Source organism: Astatotilapia calliptera, chromosome 2, assembly GCF_964374335.1.
Source record: "Astatotilapia calliptera chromosome 2, fAstCal68.1, whole genome shotgun sequence".
In the NCBI taxonomy this organism is placed as follows: domain Eukaryota; kingdom Metazoa; phylum Chordata; class Actinopteri; order Cichliformes; family Cichlidae; genus Astatotilapia; species Astatotilapia calliptera.
Genome location: NC_137423.1, coordinates 25,847,876 through 25,863,921, shown reverse-complemented (window position 1 = coordinate 25,863,921; position 16,046 = coordinate 25,847,876). Strand labels below are relative to the sequence as shown.

The 16,046-nt window shown below is 41.7% G+C and overlaps 2 protein-coding genes across 8 annotated transcripts; one reads left to right on the top strand and one right to left on the bottom strand.

The window, feature by feature from the left end:
• The first annotated feature begins 945 nt into the window (after positions 1-945).
• hnrnph1 (heterogeneous nuclear ribonucleoprotein H1) lies at positions 946-7,140 on the top strand. 7 transcript variants are annotated; one of them, XM_026189955.2, is made up of 11 exons: positions 946-1,087; positions 1,947-2,043; positions 2,128-2,283; positions 2,377-2,520; positions 3,642-3,780; positions 4,539-4,717; positions 4,898-5,010; positions 5,125-5,260; positions 5,347-5,430; positions 5,541-5,633; positions 6,352-7,140. In XM_026189955.2, the coding sequence occupies exons 2-11, from the start codon at positions 1,962-1,964 to the stop codon at positions 6,444-6,446; spliced, it is 1,221 nt and encodes a 406-aa protein (XP_026045740.1). In that variant the 5' UTR covers positions 946-1,087; positions 1,947-1,961; the 3' UTR covers positions 6,447-7,140. The 7 variants fall into 7 exon arrangements, with proteins under 7 accessions (XP_026045740.1, XP_080162982.1, XP_026045713.1 ...); XM_080306856.1 differs by having other exon boundaries at positions 5,541-5,637; XM_026189928.2 differs by having other exon boundaries at positions 4,539-4,744.
• Positions 7,141-7,464: 324 nt separating this feature from the next.
• On the bottom strand, positions 7,465-12,825 carry rufy1 (RUN and FYVE domain containing 1). The gene is made up of 17 exons (XM_026189914.2): positions 12,462-12,825; positions 12,058-12,237; positions 11,852-11,969; positions 11,650-11,751; positions 11,448-11,571; positions 11,297-11,358; positions 11,002-11,137; positions 10,800-10,901; positions 10,592-10,708; positions 10,320-10,487; positions 10,117-10,214; positions 9,908-10,027; positions 9,570-9,699; positions 8,522-8,616; positions 8,384-8,432; positions 8,223-8,300; positions 7,465-8,117 (listed from the first exon to the last, which is right to left on the bottom strand). Exons 1-17 carry the CDS (start codon positions 12,793-12,795, stop codon positions 7,974-7,976), a joined length of 2,157 nt encoding a protein of 718 aa, XP_026045699.1. The 5' UTR covers positions 12,796-12,825; the 3' UTR covers positions 7,465-7,973.
• Positions 12,826-16,046: the final 3,221 nt, after the last annotated feature.

Here is a 16,046-nt window from a genome sequence, read left to right as displayed (position 1 = left end):
TTCCAGAATTGTGTGCTTTATATGTTTTAACTAGCAGTGTACACCAATACTAGATGAGTGTAACCTTGAATAAGCAGCATTACTGAAATAATGATAATAAGTTAACAAACACTCTTCATTTACTCCACATATTTTTTAATGGTGTCACTGATTTGCAACCAACTCCCTGCTGCAGGTCTGGGTCACTTGTGGTCTATATCTGGATTACTTGGGGCTGCTGACCCCGTGGCTAATTTCCCAGACTTGGATTAAGCCTAGTCCTATCTTAAAAGAAAACTCTGACAATGCTTATAATTGGGGGGAAAAAAGTTTTTACTTCAGGGATAAGCTCAATCCAAGTCTGGGAAACAGTCCCTATTGTATATAAACATGGTCTTTCAGGCATAGTAGTCACCAAAACCGGTAACTGAGGCTTGTATTATCATTTAGTTCCAATAATCAAAATAAGCCTCATCGAACTAGGTTACTATTACAAACTACCCTAGCACGAAATTAATATCTGTTGAGGCTTGTAGCTAAATGGGTTGTTTTTAGTGATGTAGTGTGGTATTTTGAGCTGGCATTGATAAACATGAACTCTTTGGCCTTGCCATAAAAAGTAGCTCATTCATATACACTAACTCAAAAAAGAAAAGAAAAAAGCTGAAAAGGATTACTGACGAATGTAAACAGGGTTACTTGGATTTGTAGGCCAGGAGAAGTCGCCAAGACCTCAAGCAGAAACGTCATCGGTTTTGGGCGTGGACACAGGCCAGTTGGAGGCGTTTGGTTATTTCGTCAGGATTGCCAGGTGTGTTTAAAAATCCACCCTTTCTGTCACGTTATTTATTACACACCCTTTCACAAACTATACATTCTTCGGTTTTGATACAATTAAAAACACAAATAAATAATAAAATTTGTTATAAACGTATTTTATTTGCGTCATTTTTTGGCCTTTTGAAGCAGATGCCATGATGAGGCGCGCCGTTTTGGTTCCTGAAGGGGGGATGGTTGGAGAATTCTGGCAACCCAGTGGAGAGTTTCAGCCGCACCACGCAGGTCTGATTACACACACTCCGGCGTGTTGCATCTGCGTTTGTATCAGGTATATTGATAAATGTATCTCTCGTTTTACTTGGTTATATCATGGTTTGAACAACTTTTCTCATAATGTACATAGGTACAGGTTTGAATGTGTGAATCAGCTTTAATACAGGTAGCTTAGTTAACGGTACTAGCTTAAGAGCTAACTGCCGATGCTAATAACATGGCGCAGGCCAAGAGGGCCGCTTTTGTTCTATTGTGTGGGTGCGGTAGTTAATATGCTAAGGGCCGTGCACTGCGTTTAAAGTAAGTGAGATATTTCGTAACAAATCAACAACATGGCTCTTTCGAACTCTTAAGTAGTTGACGAAAGCCAACAATCGCGGAAATATTGTCGAATGAAAGTGGCTGGCTACTGATTTTGTGCTGCTAGCGGGCACCGACTCGGAGCTCCCGCTTTTTGTTACGTGGATGCCGGTAGTTCGCTAGCGAGTACTGATAGATAAGGAAATTGTGACGACTGCTCTGGACTTACGTTTGGACAACAACAACCTTTGTTCCGCGGAAGAGTATGAGCAGTAAAGTAATTTTTCTTAAATATCTGTCGAAACTGTCTCAAGATGGCGCTGCTACATAGGCCCCTTTTTCTTGAAATAACTCAGAGTAAATCAAGGAAAGCTTTTATGGCGTATTGTAGTCAATGTATATGTATAAACCAGCCAGTCGGATTTTTTTAATGCAGTTGTATTCAGAATTAGTCGTGTCCCCATTAGAGAGACAGTGTCAGTTCTTGTGAAGAGGGGATCAACGAAAATAAAAGAGTAAACGAAGTACCAGGGTATTGACTTCTGTATTATTGTATCTTTGTTAGTTTGTATTGGTTAATCACATTAAAAGAAGCGTTTATTCATAATCTTCAGGGATCGTGACCAGTCATGGCTGATGAGGGATATGTAGTGCGAATCCGTGGACTTCCTTGGTCCTGTTCAGTGGATGAAGTTCAGAGGTTTTTCTCAGGTATTTATGCATTATTGTTTTTCAAAAGAATACTTAAGCACGTAACACAGTTAGAAATGATCTGATAATGCATTTTGATTGCAGAGTGCAAAATCCTAAACAATGGAAGTGGCATCCATTTCACCTACACAAGAGAGGGGCGTCCCAGCGGAGAGGCATTCGTTGAATTTGAGACAGAAGAAGACCTGAAGATTGCAGTGAAAAAGGACAGAGAAACGATGGGTCACAGATATGTAGAAGGTGCGTATAACAGCATACAGCTGAGTTAATGTCTGATAAATGCTATATAAGTTACCAGTTTGAGCGAAGTAATTTCTCTCTTCTCTGATATAGTGTTTAAATCAAACAATGTGGAAATGGACTGGGTCATGAAGCACACTGGCCCAAACTGTCCAGAGACAGCTGGGGACGGGCTTGTGCGGCTTCGGGGCCTTCCCTTCGGGTGCAGCAAGGAGGAAATTGTGCAGTTTTTCTCAGGTAACAACAAACCTTGTTCGCTGGTTAAATATAAACCCCCTTAATGCTGGTAATTTAAACTTCTCCCCTCCGATCTTCCTTTTCTTGTTTCTGGTTACCGACACCAAAACTTGTTGCATCTAATTTACGAAGAAGTCAGTATGCCATTGTAAATGACAATCTAATGTGGTTACACTTAAAAACAATGAATGAAGGAAATGATGCTGGAAAAGGAAGCCAGTTGAAGTTTAAATAGAGAATTTATTTGAAGACCTGATGTTTTGTACAAGGGCAGGGATCTGTTATGCAAACACCCTTTCCTATCTTTGCCCCTCATTTTCATCTTCAGCCTTCTTCACATTTTCCCCCCATTATGTGGAAACATTTTAAAATAGTCTCAGCCTAATGGTAATACACTAGTTATTGAGTGGGTCCCGCTCATCACTGATATAGCCTCTGTCTTCAATTTTTTTTTTTTTTTAACTTTTTTTTTCTTCCCCACCATGTATTAATAATTTTATCTTTAAAAGTTTTTTTTTTTTAAACCCAGTATATCCTCCTGAGCACCAGCCTATTCACTCATGCCCTCTGGTCTATATCTTTGACTTATTTGAGCTATCATATTAAGTCCTGATGTACTTAATAGAGGACATTGTGGGCTTTCCATTGATATCCCATGTGTTTGGGTGGCCTCTTTCAGCTCCAAAGAGGAAGGAAATCACCAAAAAAGTTCAATGGGAAGATTCCTGTTTCCTCAGTTCTCAGGAGGATATGCCAATTCTTAGATTTAACGAAAGAGCAACCACGAATTTTCCTCATGTCACCCACCTAGACCCTCCTCATCAGCACATTAATACTAGCCCGATATCCCCCACACAGTGCCCTTCTTCATAGTCTTCCTCTATCCTGCCATTTCTATCTTATCCCCTAGAATACAGTAAATGTAACTAAATTAAATGGAAAGTCACTGGTTTAAAAAAAGAAAAAGAAAAAAGACACAAAAAAGGAATGAATTGGTATGTGTGATGATGTATAGAGTTTTCCATAAGTCTAATATCTCTCTCTTTAGAGAAAGTTCTCTCTGTGATTGGGCATGTGATTTAATATGTCCCCTGCTGGGGTTATCTGTCCTTGGGTTGAAGGGTTGGAAATCGTGCCAAATGGGATAACATTGCCGGTGGACATCCAGGGGAGGAGTACGGGGGAGGCCTTCGTGCAGTTTGCTTCACAGGATATAGCTGAAAAGGCTCTAAAGAAACACAAGGAAAGAATAGGGCACAGGTGGGGATGGTTGGTTGGTTGGCTGGATAAGTTGCTTTTCTTATGGTGTGCACCTTCAACATCTGAACCAAATGCAAAACTGACACATTTATCTTGGCTACTTGAAGCATATTTGTCATATTTACCACACACACACATACACACAAGTTGCTATCTTAGATCCACGTTTTAAAAAATATATATATATTCACAATGTTCAGGGGGAAGATTAGTGCTTGGTCACCATTCAAAAATATGAGGCGAATCCTGAAATGGAGTGCATGCCCGATTTGGAGAACAAATGGTGTCTCAGCACTAAAAATGAGTCCAGGTTGATAAATGGTAAGGAGTCTCCCTGCTAGTAAAAATCAGAGGGCCACTGTACACAAGGATCTGGAGCCCACTGTCACAGGTAATGCTTAGTGGGTTGCAGAAGGGCTGGAGCTCTCTTTGTGCCTCTAAAACCAGGACAAAAGCTGTCATGGCAACGACACATACCACTATTGAAACACTGAAACAGATCTGAGTCGCTTCAGGTAACCATAAGAAAAGTGTAAAACTCACTGAGGCCCTTATCAATTTGGACAACTTCCTTATTGATCAGTAAATAAGTTATTTTTAATCTTCTTTATTAACGACTAGCAATAAGTACTTAAATCTATTACTACCTATGGACTACACCATGACAGCATCTGCATAGCCCAGTTTCACCAGTATTAAGCAAATGCAGTTTCTCACCCATTCTCCATGCCCTCACTGTGGTATCTGTATGCTCTCAGGTACATTGAGATCTTCAAGAGTAGCCGTGCTGAGGTGCGGACCCATTACGAACCCCAGAGGAAGCCTATGGGCATGCAGAGACCCGGCCCCTATGACCGGCCCTCTGGTGGACGCGGCTACAACATGATGGGCCGAGGGGGGTCCTATGACAGAATGCGCAGAGGAGGCTACGGAGGAGGTGGGTCCAAGTGGGACTGGAGAGCAGGTGAAATCAGATTTACTGGTCTTTACCCATGAAGTTTCTTTTAAATAAACACCCCCTCATGTCTCTTCATGCTTAACAATTCATATAACAATTAATAAGATTAGGATAAAATCCTCATAAGACCTTGTGTTAATTCCATTTATGTATGTTCAGGTGTATCGGATGGACGGTATGGCGATGGCGGCTCTTCCTTTCAGAGCACAACAGGCCACTGTGTACATATGAGGGGCCTGCCATACAGAGCCACAGAAACAGACATCTACAATGTAAGTTGTTGAGAGATCACTGACAGTCCTTTGTTATCTTTTGTGTCGCCGCAAGGGCTTAAAAGCAGACAACACTTGTGATTTGTGCATTTATTTATTTTTCGTCTTTTTTAGTTCTTTTCACCTTTGAATCCGGTGCGGGTCCATATTGAGATTGGCCCAGATGGCAGAGTTACCGGGGAGGCAGATGTAGAGTTTGCAACACACGAAGATGCTGTAGCAGCCATGTCCAAAGATAAAGCTAACATGCGTGAGTTTGCTTTAAAAAATAACTTGAGCACCCCACCCTTTTAAAGCTGCGTGTTAATTCTTATGATTTTTGTTCCTGTTCTGCAGAGCACCGCTACGTGGAGCTGTTTTTGAACTCAACAGCAGGTGGCAGTAATGGAGCATACAGCAGCCAGATGATGGGGGGCATGGGTGAGTCAAAGTTTTAGTGATATTGAAAATAGGGCCCTGTGTTATTTCCCTTAAAATGCTTGTGTATCTGTTGGTTTACTCATACAGCCCAATGGGATTTGTTTCCACAGGGAGCCAGTCATCCTATAGTGGAGGCCAGCTGAGCTCAGGGTACTCTGGTGGATACAGCAGCCAAGGAAACATGGGTGGCTACAGTGACTATAGTGAGTGTCAGCTCTGTTGTATTTCCTAAAATATATTTCTTTACAGAACCTTTAAAGGTTTGAGCAAAGACTTATAGTCTAACCCTTTTCTCTGATAAGTGAAATTGAAGTTGTCCTAGGTGAAGGTGCCATAAAACCTTATTTGTGTACTGTGACTGTTTTGTTTATTTTTAAACTCGTGACAGCTGTAAGTGTTTGCTGTCTGGCACCAAATGAGATGCTACTAAGTTGTTTTTTGTTTTGTTTTTTGTTTTTTTTAAGTCATAAATATTCAGTAACACCTTAAACTGGCCTTGTAAAACACCTTTCTTTTATTAGCTGGCTAATTCTGAAGCACACTTTGAAATAAATAATAGTTATATTGTTACTTAACATACGGTAGTAACAGTAAAGAAAAATCTGCAGTTAAAAAGTGTCCTAAAGTTGGGTTGTTACAGTGTTGCAAAGGGTGGAAACAGTGGTTAATTACCAGAGGAGTGCTGTTATTCCCCATCATTTAAAGAAAAAAAAAAAAAAAAAAATTGAAGCAGCTGCTTCCAAAACTGCTGTGTAATGTATTTAATGACACTGGGTTCTAAGGAAGAAGGTGCTGTGTAGTTCTGTCATCTTGGATCCAGGCTAATTCAGCCCTTTAAACTTGGAAAGCTTTTGTCGTTCTATGCGTGACTCCTTGATGAACTCCTCGGTCCTATAGTGTGTATTTTCTCTCTCTTGTTAGGTAACCAGGGCGGAATGGGAAGCAGTTACTATGGCGGCGGTGGAGGAGGAAGCAGAGGCTCAATGAATGGACTGGGTGGGGGATGGGGAATGTAGTTTTTTCTTTTCGCATTTAGTTTTTTTTTTTTTTTTTAATTCAGCATTTTGCTGAAAGGACTGGAAATGCAAGTCTCTCGTAATAATTCAGATAGGGTCTGGTGGGGTTGTTTTGGGGGAAAACAAAGGGTAGGGTTTGTATTATTATTGTTTTGTTTTTTTTAAGTGGGTGATCTTCAGAGAGCAGTGAGATCATATGTTCGTCACAATAAATGTGTCAAAGTGATGTTTGTCTTCCCCATTCCTCACAGATTTACAAATAACATAAACTGTGCTTTAAGTTTATCTTTCCCTGGAAGCGTGCCGTTTTGTGTTACCGTTCTTTAAGCACGGTTAACTCATCCTGTGCTGGTGGATTTAACAAAACGTTTTAGTGTCCGAGTGCATGAACAGAAACTGAAAATGTCCGGTATCTTCTAATGTTTGGACCTTGTTTCACCTTTTACATAGTGTTCAGCTTCATTTTAAATTCCTGTACAAAATGTTAATCTAGGTTTGGGACTTAACATGGTCAAAGCATGTTTTGTTTTCTTATGGTGTGACTGTTAGTGCTCTTTTTCTGTTCCTGGATGAGGGCTATACAGAGAGCAAGTTCATTTCAAATCTGCTACCATGAAGGTTTCTACTGCTTCAGATGCTGTTTGTATTTCTTGTGCACAAAGTGAATAAACTAGTCTGGAATATCTAATTGACACAAGTGGTGGAAAAACAGGAGGCTTTATTCATTTATCAAATATCTAAAGTTAAACGAAGTCAAATTAAGAAAATGGCGTTGTAGCAGTTGACGTGATCCATAAAATCCTGATAGAATACATTCTAAAATAGTGTTGCTGTTGCCAACATTCTACAGTCATTTACACAATTCTGCCTGCATCCAGCAGTGGGGTTAGAGCTGATAATAAAAAGGGGGAGGGGGAAATATCAAAGTCACTTCCAGAATTAAAAATGCACCCCTCTAATTCAGGATTTTCACAAAGGTTTAAATATAATCTTTTAAGACAAAAGTAAAATATTCAGGTTATTTCTGTTAAATTTATTTTGAAAATCATCCTAAATAAAGAAAGCAGTGTGCCTTTACATTCTGTGAGTACACAAATCTGCAAACAGCAGAGATTCTCAGCTCAAGCTGAAATCCCAACAGTACATCCACAGTTTGAATTAGAAAAACTGCACATATCAAAAAGCCAGTTTATCAAGAGATTACCAAATTTGTTAAACTCTGTTAATCCAACCCAGGGAAACACTGGTGGCAGATACTCAAGCCTTTCCATGTCTATGCAAAGTCTCGTTAGCATAAAGTCTGCATAAACTACTTTTTATTAAAATCCATCCTGTCAACGTTAAAGGCGACCATTGTCAGTACAAATAAAATGCCTGAATTTCAGGTAACTGCATCAATGGAACACCAAATCACATTCCCGCCTTTTTTTTTTCTTTTTCCTTTTCATAACACAAGTATTTAAATTCATTAAATGAGTATATTCAGTGTTGGAGCGTGTGGAGAAAACAAAGCCTGTGGGTATGTCGTCAGGAACCTGTGGAGGAGCTTCTCTGCAGCAGCAGGGAGTGGCACACGTCGCACACTCGCACAGGCCGTGGATACGAAGGCAAGGCCAGCTCGTTACTGGAGCAGCTGTTGCAGTAGATGTCTCCGCAGTTTCTGCAGTGGTGCTGCGCATGCAAAACATACAGCGTGACGTGGCAACATTTATGTGACTGCGGACGTTAACGGAAGCGGCTCTCAAGTGAAATGTAATGGGGGTGGGCGGAACGTACCTTTCTGCGTGAGATGGAGAACTCCTTCTGGCATTGTTTGCACTGAGTGGCTTCATCATCTTTCAGCCAAGCGTGGCCCTGAGAAGAGCAATGGTTTCTCATTCCAAGTCTTACAGCGTCAACAATAAAAGTAAACCACCCTCGACTCTTTAACATTTTACCTTCAGGGCCTTGTTGACCTCCTTGAAATCTTCCATCTTCAGTTTAGACCTTTGAGAAAGATGAAAGTGGCATAAATTCTCCTACGTGAAATGGCATTCCTTAGTAAGAAAAAAAAACAAAACATCGCAGTTACTGACTGGCTGAGATGCAGTCCCATTTCTTGTAGAGCCTGTTCCTGCTGCTCGCACTTCTGCTGCAGTTGCTGCTTCTCCTGCTTCAACTCCTGCAGCTCCTGCAAAGTCGATCCATAAGAAGTAAAAGAAAAAAAGGTCATAACATCCCATTTATGTTCAAGAATTTGTAATATGCTCTTACACCGCTTACAAGAGGATGAAACAGGAGGGAGGCTTTGTTAAAGCTGTCATACAAATAATATTTTTGTAAAATAAACTATTTCTTTAAGGTAATGTCATCTGGCATAAATATATAATTCGCTGGTGATGAAGCTGAAAGGTACAGTTTCTAAATTCCTGTGTTTAAAATATGAAACGTTACCAGCAGACTTGAAGAAATAACCAACAACAAACCGCATAACTTTTAATCTAAAACATCTATGTACTGTGTTGATGACATTCAGTGAAGTTGGATTGGGGCTGCACAGTACTTTCTTGTAATACCACCTTGTACCACAAGATGGTACATCAAGCCAATTGAATTAATAACCAGGTAAGTCAGGATGAGCACGTTCTCTTTTACAAAAGGAAAAGCTTCTTAAGAACCTTGGACACAAAGGAGTATCTAAAGTTAAAAGAATAGCACCACACATTCAAAAACATCTCAACACACCCACTGGTAAAACACTGCTCCCTGGTGGTGAAAGGCGTTGCTGCATTTTGAAGGCCATAATTACAAAAGGTACTTTTTAATGAACATAAGAATAAAAAATAAAAAAAAAGCTCTTATTCTGACTTGTAGCCAACTCTAGCAATGTAGCTTCATTGCTAGAGTCTAGAAGCAGTCTCTACAAAGCCAATCACACATTTTAAATGTTGGCATTGGATTACAGTATTTTATGCCTGTGTGTAGGAGTAATCTTAGCTGCAGCTGTAGGTTGCCTTTCACTTTGAAAATAAAACTTCATTTGTCAAGAGCACACACATTTTTTTCCATCGCTATAATTCGCCTATTTAGATCCGAGCAAGTGTAACGTGACACAGGTTGTGTGTGTGTTTGAGAGATGCTGACCGAGTGCAGGCCCTGGAGCTGCTGCAGCTGTGTGCGCAGTTCGGTGCTGTTGTCCTGCTCCCTCTGGAGAGCTTTTTGCAAGTTCTGTCTCTGTTCCCTCTCACTGCGCAGCTCGTTCTCCAACCCCAGCCTGTGCTCCGAAAACACAAAAATGTGACTCAAGTCATCAAACTGCAAACTACTGCATGGACTCGATCTACACAATGTTTGAAAAGTTTGAGAACAAACATTTTAGGTGAATCACATTTGCAACTTTGCCCTTTTATGAACCTTTTCTCTACATACTGCTTAATACCACACTCAACCCCCCCGCCCCACCCACAATTGTATTTCTTCACCTTAGCGTATCGAGATCTGTTAGCTGTTTCTGCAGAGCATCGACTTTTCCCTGCAGCTCCACCTTCATGTCTTCGTCCGACTGGTCGTTCTGCTTGCGCTCCTGCTCCGATCTCTGTAGTCTATGAGTCACAAAATATGAAGAGGAGCGTCAATTTATTAAAGGAATGTAAATGCGAAACTGAATCTCAACCTAGGCAAGCACGCATACCTCTGCTCAAGTTCCTTCATGGTGTTCTCCATTTCATTCATCCTCTGCTCAAGCTGCACGGCCTCTGCCTGCTTTTTTTCTGCTTGGCGGTCCGAGTCCTGAGAAACCACACGATTTGGACAAATGCGCAATCTGTGTGTGTGTGTGTGTGTGTGTGTGTAAGTGCGAAAGACAAAGTTATAATCATGCTCATCTATTTATACCTGAGCTTTGTGGAACATCTGCACATTGAGAGTCTTGACTTGGTCAAGCTGGAGCCGTAGGGCTGCCAGCGTGTCCTGTTTCTCATGCGTATCCTTCTCCAGCAGTTTCATGGCCACCTCCATCTCCTGCTTCATCCCCACCTGCAGCTCCAGTTCACGCTCCAGCTCCTAATACACAAGGGAGTCAAATTCAGTTAGAGTTGAGTCAAAACCCAAAAACACCAGGTGTGGAGTGTTGGTTCAGTCTGTCCTGGAGGTCACTGATACTTGACCTGGCGAATGCGCTTTTCCTCCTTGTACTGCTTCCACACCACATTGTACATCTCATCCAGGCCTTGTCTAGTCTGTTTGTATGTCTCCAGCTCTGCCTGGCTGTCTTGAAGCACTGCCTGAAAAATAAAAACATGGCATTTTTCATTCCTTCTTAAAATCTGGAGGGGCTTCAGCTGCAGTTAGTCCTAGACACTTTCCCCCCCCCACCTCCTCTTTTCTCTGGCTGGACTGCAAGATCGTCTCGTTCTCCTTTTTCAGCTGTTCCTGTTCTTCCCGTAGAGAGTTGATTCTGTCTGTGGCAGCTGTCAGCTGAAGAAGAGGAGAAAACACACACACACAAGCTGATGTTAAAGAGGATCAATCCAGTGCGAACACAGTCCCACAGCTGCACACACAAAGCACGCCTAACCTCCTCTACAAGCTTGCTATTAGTCTTCTCTAGAGAGTCCATCTTAGCCTGAAGGTCAGTGACGGTGCCGCTTAGGTGACGATTTAGCTCCTCAATGTAGTGCTTCTGATCCAATATGGCTGTCATCTTCGAATCACTAAGGAAGGGAGCGATACAATTACCATCTTATAGTTGTGAGACATATCTAACCAAAGTTTAGTAAGGATTTTTTAATATGGGGTCATGCTTTAAACAGTAATAACAATATAGAACAGTCCAGATTAAAAAAATAATGTAAAGCAGTGTAGATGCTTACTCTTTTGGAGTCTCATTGCTAGCAGAGTCTTTCAGATAAAGTGAGAAGTCGATGACTGCTACCTAAACGGGAAAGAAGAGCAGATCACTCTGTATCTCGATCCAACTCTTCCTCAGAGTGAAACTGATTCTTACAAAACAGCATCACTAACCTGTGAATCAAGGTCCTCCCCTTTAATGCAAAGGTTAGCATCAATTACGTTGAGGCCCACCAGCAGCCCCACCATTACCGACCCTTCGTCTTCCAACATCAGTGCTCCAAAGTCATAAAACTCACTAAGGGATTTAAAAGGTAAAGTGGATGCTAGGAAGAAACCCATGTTTATAATGCACTATAAAACAAGTGTAACTGACCTCAGGAGGTCCTTGTGGTCCAGCAGGGCCTTCATATAGTCGGCTACTTTCTTCTGCATAAGCGCCAAATGCAGCCAAGCCCTTCCTCTCCCCAAACCAGTCCTAAGAAAAACAAAAACAAGAATGACAGTATAAGTACAATTAAACTCAGTTGCGATGCAGTTTTATTATAGAAATAATATAATGGCATTTAATGGCATACTTAATGCCAGGCATGTCTCTGGCACTGGTGGCGATGTTGACAGACTCCGTGCATAACTTTTCTACCAGCTCCAGTGGTCCCCATATAGACTTGTTGTAACCAATGAAGGATTTCTTGGCTGAATCAGACAACATGCAGAATTAACTTCAGCATGCAGGCAGCTAAATATAGCACAACAGCAAAAGTCAGATTTATTTACGTCTAACCTTTAAGACCGTGTTTGAGGCAGTGCTCCAGGACAACAAAAAACTGCTGCAGAGGAGGGTACTCCGAGTCAAGCGTCCTGCCCAGACTCATAGAAGACTGAATCAACACTCTGATGCTGAGCTTCAGCATGCTGAGCAGGTTGGATCTTTCTATTGCCATTGAGTCTTTGGGGGGAACAACTGTACAGAAAGCATGAAAAAAAGGAGAAGCTCTGAGGTTAATTCTGTCAGATGACATAGCCGGAAAAGGAGCACTTCACTAACCAAAAAAACCAAGAGTCTGATCTTGGAGTCATGTGATGTGACAGCTGACACTTATACAGTGTTTCAAGTGCCTGTGACAGCCGCAATGGTTCGATCTTAAAGTGCATTAACTAGCAGGCATCAGAAAAATCAAAGTCTACCTGGAAGCTTTTTCGCTGAGTTACTGAGGTCACTTTCGGCCTCATTCTCGGTCGGGGAGCTCGCCGCGTATCCCTGTGAGGGCTTTCTCTGGATGGCAGCGTAGCTGATCCCGCTGCTAATCGTCTCTGTGGCCTTACGAGCCAGAGACAGGAGAGGAGCCGACCAGCTGTTCTCCTCTGCGACCTGGGAAGCCTGCCTCTCGGTCCAGTCCTGCTCGCTGCCCCCATCCGGTTCGCCATTAGTCGCTGGTCGTAAAACTTTGGGCTCATCTTGTTCTTGTTTTTCGTCGCGCTCTGTAACAGCTGTGTTTACTTCCCCTGCTTCGTCAGCCATGTTTGCCCTCCCCCCGTCCCCCTTTCTCGCGTATAATTCACGTGATCGCCTTAAACCAATAAGCGACGCTTGTGAGGCCTGACGTTCTTTTACTTTTGATTCATTGGCGGTTAGCAAAACACACTGGAGTTAAATCACTGCCACCTGTTGGACTTGGCTGGAGAGTGGCGGACTGACAAATATCTAATAACTAAAGATCGCGTTTTTATTTATTCACAGTCAATGAAATTTTAGTTTTGCCTTTCAGGTTAGTGTGTTGGGTTCGTGTGGGTCACAGGACAGGAGCCAGAACTAAAGATAAAGATTTTCATTGGGAGTGACCAGTAGGGACAAACAATTACTTTCGAGGGACACCTTGAGTTGAGAGGGTTGAAGACAGAGTTAGAGAGGCAGGCTGAGATGGTTTGGAGAAGGGATAGTGGACATATGGGACAAAGGATGCTAAATGCAGCTGCCAGGCAGGAAAGAATAAAAGAGAAACGAGGAAGACCTTAGAGGAGGTTTGTGGATGTAGTGAAGGAGGAGATGCAGAGGGCTGACAGAGGAGGATGGTAAGGATGGAGTGAGATGGGTGCAGATCATTTGCTGTGGAAGCGGAAGGAAGCAGATGACAGAAGAAGATAGAGAAGAAGAAAAAGTCATGTTACTTAAGATTGAATGTTCATGTCACACAGAGGAAATTTGTATTTATCTTTTATATTGGTTTTATTCTGTTTTTTAGTCTTTATTTGTGAGTTTAGTTTTTATTTGCATGATTTTATTCTGTTTGTATTGCATGGTTTTTAGTGGCTTATTTGACATTGTTTTAATCCACTGTGGACTGGCTGGGCATGGGACAAATTAGCTGATAGTGATCACCTGAGACATGGGTGTGTCCAGAGGTGGCCTATCAGCTGTTTAAGGGACCCTTTAAAAGGAAGCTGACTGGGGCTTGGCATGACAGAGGCACACGATATGAAAAGGAACACAAGAAGACCAGGTCATTCATACATACATACATACATACATACATACATACATACATACATACATACATACATACATACATACATACATACATACATACATACATACATACATACATACATACATACATAGAGGGAATCACTGCCTGATCGCGGGGGTGCGGCGCCTCATCTGGAGACGGACAGGTGAGTGTGACGTAGCGACGCAGTCCCGACAGCAGGAACGGCGACAATAGGAGACAACGCCTGTGATTGACAGCATTTGTGAGTAGCGTCTCCACTGTTGTTCACCGGGTGCAGCCGTGTTGGGAGAGGGTCGCCATGGCTATAAGTCAGGGCAGCTTCCAGGACGATGGTTGTGGCCCCTATTTGTTTACTTACAGGGCGATGACGCGAGGGGAGGCGATCGAGCAACGGACTCAGTGCAGAATGCGAGCTGAGCTGGGATGTGATGGGCCCAGTAAAGGGACGAGAAGGGGATAGCAGGCTCATCCTCGTCTGCCTGGGACGAGGCTGCCATGCACGCAGCTCCGCAAGAGGAATTTCTGGCCTGTGAACCCATAACGAACATTCGTCCTGGGTTGTGGGACTGGGTGGGATTTTTAGTGCATACAGAAAATTGCATTCTTACCAGTTTTAGAATTGTTTTATCTAGGCTCGGTGGTAATTTGATTATGTTTTTAGAATTGTTTCTCATTCTTGCTCCCTGGCCTGGAAATAAACGGTTTCTGATCAGACTTGCATCATCACTGTGCGTGTATTTAAAAGAATCGCATTAGTATGACATTCTGGCGCACCAGATTTATTGTCTACGGTCACATCAGAGTTAGTCTATGCCTAAGAGTACAAAGGGCAGACATATTCATTACCCCCATACGTGGTGAGCAGCCGACCTACATGTGACCTCAACACACACTACAACGTAGTTAAGCTTTAGCCAAAGAGGCTTTACTGTGACGGGAATCGTAAGAATATGCACTTAGAAGTAAAGCCCATAAATCTCTAGAAAACCAGCAGTAGTAATAACATCAAAAGCTGTGATACTGATGTATTGTGTATCTATTTTATCTTTATTTGATCCGTTTTGTGTTGCTTTAAATTGACTCCAACTTTAATTATTAATTCTAAGAATGTTGTTAACACAGCCATCCATGAAGTCAGACTATACTTTAATCCAGTTGAAGCACTTGTGCTATTAACCTATTGATGGTATTTTTTTGCACTTGAGAGCTGAAGGGAGAATTTCACATTGCAATCAAAAGATAATTTTCTTGTGAATAATTGTTGTTACCTCAGAACTGCATGACACCAGTAGTAAAAAGATCAACTGGCAGTGAATAAACGTATTAGGAGCTTGCCGTCCTTCCTTTTGCACTTAGAAAATCTACCATTACTCCTCTATGTAATGTAATGCACTTGCATTTATACAACACTTTTCTAGACTTACTGACCATTCAAAGCAATTTGAAACATACATTTATGCAGCACTATGCTATACACTTATCCATGGTCGATTTAAAATCATCAATTAACCCTAAATTGCACATCTGTGGACTGCGGAAGAAGCTGGAGTACATGGAGAGAAGTAAGACAGACAAGAAGCCCTGGGAACCAAGAACCTTCACGTTGTGAGTTGACAGTTTTAACCACCTCATCACCTCGCTTCTCAAATTACCCAAGTCTGTGTGGAAAAACATTGTAGTTGATTGCAGTTACCTGAAATAAAAAAAACAAGAGGGGAAGGCAGGGAGATAACTGAAAAGAACGTGTGTTATCACAAAACAAAGTGAAAATAGAAACGCACAGGAAAGGCCTTAAGTTTTAGTAACCTTTGGCATCACAGTGGCCTGATGATGCTTTGTAGCCTTTCTTTATTTAGATTTGGGAGGTCTACATTACTGTGAACCAGCTGCCCTTTAAGAAGTGGTGTTTGTATTGAAATGTCTGTTGTGAAATTTTGAAAACACGACTAACTGTAAAGCTGATAAAAAAAAAAGTAAGTCAAAGTTAAACATTTTTCAAATAAATAGTTAATTTCGCTTGTTTCTAACTCTGGAAACTACCTGAACCTAAACAGTAAAACAGTGTAGTGTAATCCTTGACCACGTGGTGGCGCTCACATTTCGTACCCGTTAAAGGCGCTTTTAATACTTGGAGCCAAAGTGAAGCCCATCATCTGATCTCCAGTTTTTACTGCAGAGTTGTATATTTTGTCATGTATTACTACGTTTCCTGTCCTCCTCTTCAACAGCTTCGCTGTTGAATTATCTTGCTTAAATGTAAGTA